Source organism: Triticum aestivum, chromosome 3B (genome assembly GCF_018294505.1).
Source record: "Triticum aestivum cultivar Chinese Spring chromosome 3B, IWGSC CS RefSeq v2.1, whole genome shotgun sequence".
NCBI classification, from domain to species: domain Eukaryota; kingdom Viridiplantae; phylum Streptophyta; class Magnoliopsida; order Poales; family Poaceae; genus Triticum; species Triticum aestivum.
In genome coordinates this window covers 18,458,000-18,463,785 of record NC_057801.1, presented here as the reverse complement: position 1 = coordinate 18,463,785, position 5,786 = coordinate 18,458,000, and the positions used below count along the sequence as shown (strand labels likewise).

The window sequence follows — 5,786 nt, the reverse complement described above, 5'->3', positions numbered from 1 at the left end:
AAAGCAGGTGGGTGTGGAGGATTTTCCGGTCAGAGTAAGACTTCGTATTCCCACATATAGGGCATGGACAACACATAAAACCATTCTGCTTGTTTGCTTCAACCACTTCGAGAAAATCATGCACGCCCTTAATGTACTCGGAGGTGTGTCTTGAACCGTACATCCATTGCCGGTACATCTGCATGCATTATATATAATTAAGTGACCAAATTAATAGAAGTTCATCATCACGTTAAAACCAAAGTACATACATAGTTCTCATCTAACAACATAAAGCTCTGCAGAGCATCTAAATTAATTAAACCATACACTGAAACTATGTAAAACATTTTAATGCGAAAACAAATGCGATCATAATCGCAACCAATGTAACAACTGATCCAACGACATAATGATGCCAAGCCTCGGTATGAATGGCATATTTTCTAATCTTTCTAATCTTCAAGCGCATTGCATCCATCTTGATCTTGTGATCATCGACGACATCCGCAACATGCAACTCCAATATCATCTTCTCCTCCTCAATTTTTCTAATTTTTTCTTCAACAAATTGTTTTCTTCTTCAACTAAATTTAACCTCTCGACAATAGGGTCGGTTGGAATTTCCGGTTCAACAACCTCCTAGATAAACAAAATCTATGTCACGTTAGTCTGCATAATTGTCATAAACAATAAATGTACCAATAGTTATGAAAAGATAATATATACCACATCTGAATCATAGACAGGACGAGGGCCGACGGGGGCGGATACCAAAACCATCGCACTATATAAGATGCAATAATAAAAGTAAGAAAATTATACAAGTATCTATATAAACATACAAGTAAGAGTTTTTTTCCTTTCAGAAAGAAGATAAGAACAAGAGGCTCACCACGGTGGTGCCGGCGACGAGATCGGCGCGGGCGATCGACGGCGGTGAAGACGGGGACCGGACGTGACAGACCGCTAAACCTAGACAAATATCGAGAAAAATGGAGCTTGGAGGTGGAGCTTGGAGAGGAGAAAGCTTAAGTAGTGTGGCTCGGGCATTTCATCGAACACCTCGTGTGCATAGGAGGTGAGCTAGAGCACCACAAAGCTCTCTCCTCGCCGGCCATGAAAAACAGAGCAGTGAGAGTGCTCTGCTCGCGAGGTATATATAGACAATTAATTGGTCCCGGTTCGTGGCTTGAACCGGGACTAAAAGGAAGCCTTTGGTCCCAGTTCAGGCCACCAACCGGGACAAATGGTGCACTACACCACGACACTTTTTTCCCTACTGATGTGTGTTGGAAAAGGTCACATTCGCCGACCGACAGTTGGTTGGACAAACTTCTAAGTCCCAGTTGGTTGGGAAAACTTCGGTACACTGAGAGACGGTCGGTCGGGAATAGATAAGTCTTTGCTATCAAACAGTCGGCCGGGAAAGATCGTATCCCCATCTAACGATCGGTTGGCAAATAATGCCGACCAACAGCAGGTGGTAAATGGGCCTGTGCGCGCGGTCGAAAACTTTTAGCGCGGCCCAGCCCGCAAATTTTTGTCCCAAACCACATGGTGCCTCACTCAATCCCTTTTCCTCCTCGTCTCCCCCCTCTCTCGTACGCTGCCGCCACCGTCTAGGGTCCCAATTCACACCGCCTCCGCTGCTGCCGCCGCCGCTGCCGCTGAGGGCCATCGGAGGGCCCATCCCTCCTTCCATGTGGATCCACCGCCAAAGTCGTCCCTCCTTCCACCAGCTGGAACCCCAGTCGCGAGCGTGTGATCCTCCTTCCACCGATCACCGAGTGAGGCCACCTCGCCCGCTCCTTTCCATGGCGCCACTGCCCCAACCCATGCCCAACTCCCTCTTCCCTCCTTTCCATGGCAGCAGATCTGGGGGGGGGGGCAAGGGCCCTTCGCTTTCGGTGGTCTGAAGCGAGGCACGCGGCCTCTGCTCCCTCCGCATCCAGCCAACTAGCCACTAGGAACATGGCGGCAATGAATGGGTAAGATCTTCCTCCCTCATATGGTCTCACTCCTCTCCTCTCTGCCTGTATTGTATAGATTTCAACCCCTGGTGATGGACCCAGGCACCACATAGGCCCAGCAATTTTATCTTAGAAAAAACTAGCTCTGCTTTGATTCATGAAATTAGTTTTGCTATGGGCAGCAGTTTTTCCTTCTTTCAACATGTTGACTATTCTATATGTACTTTACCTGTGTGAATCCTTCGTTTCAGACCTAAATTGTTTCCTCATAATGAATAATTTGTGCCATGTGAATCATTGCTGGTATCCTCTGTAGAAATGCCCAATTTGAAGCGGGCTCGCTAAGAATATTGATTACTATCTAAACATACTGGTGTCACATTTCAAGAATAATCTGTTTTTGAATGCCATTTAGTGGGCGTATGTCAGCTTATAAGATTACATATATATGAAACATTACTTATCTTGTTATTGTACTTAGCTTTCCACTGATGACAGGAAGAAGAAGGCCATTCACAAGACCACGGCCACTGATGACAAAAGGCTTCAAAGGACCTTGAAAAGTGTAGGAGTGAACACCGTTCTTGGTATCAAAGAGGTCAGCATTGTCAAGGATGACGTAGTTACCCAGTTTCGAATTCAGAAGGTGGAATATTTACATGTTAAACCATTACTTCTACAGAACTGAGGATCCACTTACACATTTCTTCTAACATTGGTGATTCTTAATTTCCCCAGTGCAAGAATCCATCACTTCAAACACCTAGGTTGTCTGTGGAACACCACGGACTAAAAGTAAGTCTTTCTTTAGAATTTCATGGCTTAATTGTTTCATTACGTAGCTTGCTTTCTCTGGAGCAACATAAATATCTTTAAGATATGTCAAACTGCTTTCTTGTGTTCTAAATGGAGTGTAGTTTCATCCATATCATTATAGCTTATCTGAATGACATAAATATGGTGTGTGTACATGTTCAGCAAATATGACTATCTTCTTGTCATAACAAACAAGTGGGAATCCTAGCTTGCAGTTGGATCTCGTAAGTTGGCTGCTGTTATTCTTGTTATTTGCATGAAAATACACTAGTTGTGAATAACATTTCTGCTATTTTTTGAGAATATACACTTGACTTCTGACCATGACTAATTAATCAATAAAACAGAATGGTATGTTGTGTATGATAAAAGAGCCAAAACATGGATCAAGTTTGTATAGTCCTAGTTGTAGTATCTAGCACACAATAGCTGCTATATGCTCATATTTCAACTAATTCAGGAAAGCATAGCACAGCAGGCAATAGCTACTGTATCTATATAGTTGTAGTTGAACATAGCATTCAAGTTTACTTAGTCACCATAGCCCTGTGTTGATACTGTAGTAGATAGGCAGCTGGGCTAACATGTACTGATGAGTTTGGTTGTATGGTACCATTCTGAAGAAATGCATGTATCTATAATTTTGTTGGACAGAAGATCCCACTGCGTCGCCTTTCTCCCAACGGCTGCGCCGATCGACCCGTACCTCTAACCAGTGAGTTCTTCCCATTTGCATCGAATTTTGATGTGCAACTGTAGGCATTGCTTGTTTATCTTAATTCCCTCAGATCCCTATTTGTCAGTTTGTAGTAGAACTACTCATCTTTTCTAGACCCTCATTAAATTAATTTCTATTAGTAGTTGATAGTTGTTTGACTATTGGCAAACAATCATTCTTTATTTATCCTTTTTGCATCCGCAGATTGATTCGGCAACACAGAGAGGATGCTTCAAAGAAGCGTGATGAGGAAAAAGCCGGTACACCTCTAAACAGAATAGATGCACAATCGTACATAAAAACAAAAGTATAACATTATCACAAAGAGATGCTAACGTGAGTGACTTGCATATGTACCTTCTGAAAGGGCGATCTCTTTCACCCAGTCATTGATCTTCTTGATGCAAACATTGCAATGGCAGTGCATCATGATCTTCAGAACATAAGTCTTCGGCAAGTTATCCTTTCATTTTTTCCTGTCACACATTCATAAGAACATCATAATCTCATAACAATATGGAGAACTAGCTGTACCATGGATCTGTACATAAGTCCTCTCTGTGTTTTCATTTTTTTCTGTAGTTTAACAACACATTGACCATGGAATGTTCAGATATTATTCTGACAGAGTTAGATCAGCTGTGAAAGAGAGGCTTGGCTGCAATTTGTGAACATAACAGCCATAGTTTGTCTAGAATATTTTCATTAGCGTCACCAGTTGTCCATGCAAGAGCATGACCCTTGTTTCATTTGATGGATCATTGTTCCATCATTCAAACATATATCTCTGCTGTAAATCTTCACATATACTTGAAAGAAGAATGACAACCAGCATGCATCTGAAGATTACTGATTTGTTTATTGGCATTTAGGGCCTTAGAATAAATTTAGCAACTCAAAGGCTATAGAAACCATCTCACTATGTTGGGAGGAGTCTTTCCCCACTCATATTGTGTCTGAAAAAACTACACTGCTACTTTGTACGCTTGTGCTTAGGTTTGAGGCCTATAACCTTTCTCACCATTGCAGCCCTTTTCGGTTTCCTTTGATCTGAAAATATGCCAGACAAGACGAGGCTTTCATTTTCAGGCTTGTAGCTAGGATCAAACCGAAGAAGTTCCTCCTCTGCAAGTTTTCCAATCTTCATATTTCCACGGATCTCACATTCTCTCATAAGAGAAGCCCAGACCACACTATTTGCTTTGAAAGGCACGTTCGGGATAAAATGGTAATATTTGGGAGAGGATGACTAATCTAATCTTGCCAACATGCTCATATATGTTTGTTGACTTTGACCTGGATGCCGGTGACACTCTTTTTCATTCAGTTTGGAGTTGGTTTGCATTGTTTCTGCAAAAGAAATTTGTCTGAATGTCGTAAAGAACAGTTGGTCATGACTCATATGGGTTACAGTGCATCATATGTACTCTGCCCCTACACAATATATATCTCATTAATTATTTCCATGGTATCATAAGTCAAGGAATAATTTGTTTTATTGTTTTCTGATGTGAACTATATGATATGCACATTTCACTCCGTTTGTGCTATTTTCTACTCTAATTTACATGTCGATATTCTAGTTTTCTGAATCTTAATCCAGTAACTGTAAATAGGTCTTGAGCGCTAGTTTTGTATGTGAGTAGTCACATGATGGTGGCATTATTCTGAACATGCCCAATTTTTATAATAGTAAAATCCCAGTTTGTTTTTTGCCATTCATGTTTTATACAATTACTGTTTTTGCCATTATCTCTATGAATGAATGAAGTCACCGGTGGCTTTTTTATTCTTTGTAGGAATGACATACAAGAGGACCAGGGATGAACCATGAAGATGGCAGTTTGCTTCAGCTGGACATTTTGTGTAATGGAGCCAAAATAATGTGTCTTTTAGCTATCATTTTGTAAACCTTGTGGTATCTTGTCAACTGGGTATTATGTGTAATGGAGCAAACAATGAATAGAGGTCTATCATTTTGTAAACCTATCAGGTGTTTTGGTGGCTGAAACATAAATATTTCCTCATTTTAGTTAGTTACCTATATTATTCTTTGGTTCTGGTTTAATATTGATTGTTATTGTTTGGCAAGTTACTGTAACTTGATTGATATTGTTTGGCAAGGCACAAGCCAAATAATGGATGGAAATTAAATATATCTTGCTCTGCTAAAGAAAAGGCCATCGACCTGTCGGTCGGCAAAAGATAACAACGTCCTACTATTGGTCAGGAAAGGTTTATGGCAGGGCCTAGAGAATGTTGGTCGGCAAATGTACTATCATCAGACTGTCGGTCGGGAA

The 5,786-nt window shown here is 41.1% G+C and overlaps 1 protein-coding gene across 5 annotated transcripts; it reads left to right on the top strand.

Annotated features, from left to right (window-relative positions):
• The first annotated feature begins 1,527 nt into the window (after positions 1 to 1,527).
• LOC123064398 (transcription factor BTF3 homolog) lies at positions 1,528 to 5,545 on the top strand. Of its 5 annotated transcripts, none has more exons than XM_044487887.1 (6): positions 1,528 to 1,970; positions 2,451 to 2,598; positions 2,691 to 2,747; positions 3,426 to 3,483; positions 3,691 to 3,746; positions 4,552 to 5,279. In XM_044487887.1, the coding sequence occupies exons 1-5, from the start codon at positions 1,846 to 1,848 to the stop codon at positions 3,693 to 3,695; spliced, it is 393 nt and encodes a 130-aa protein (XP_044343822.1). In that variant the 5' UTR covers positions 1,528 to 1,845; the 3' UTR covers positions 3,696 to 3,746; positions 4,552 to 5,279. The 5 variants fall into 5 exon arrangements, with proteins under 5 accessions (XP_044343822.1, XP_044343821.1, XP_044343819.1 ...); XM_044487886.1 differs by lacking the exon at positions 4,552 to 5,279 and adding an exon at positions 5,286 to 5,545 and having other exon boundaries at positions 1,531 to 1,970; XM_044487884.1 differs by having other exon boundaries at positions 1,538 to 1,970; positions 3,423 to 3,483; positions 4,552 to 5,274.
• The last annotated feature ends 241 nt before the right edge of the window (positions 5,546 to 5,786 follow it).

Bases quoted from the DNA above. Each gene is read 5' to 3' on its own strand.
- LOC123064398 (XM_044487883.1), top strand. From the start codon at position 1,846: ATGGCAGCAGATCTGGGGGGGGGGGCAAGGGCCCTTCGCTTTCGGTGG. The intron at 1,971-2,450 runs GTAAGATCTTCC...CACTGATGACAG, and splicing joins AACATGGCGGCAATGAATGG to GAAGAAGAAGGCCATTCACA. The intron at 2,599-2,690 runs GTGGAATATTTA...TAATTTCCCCAG, and splicing joins CCCAGTTTCGAATTCAGAAG to TGCAAGAATCCATCACTTCA.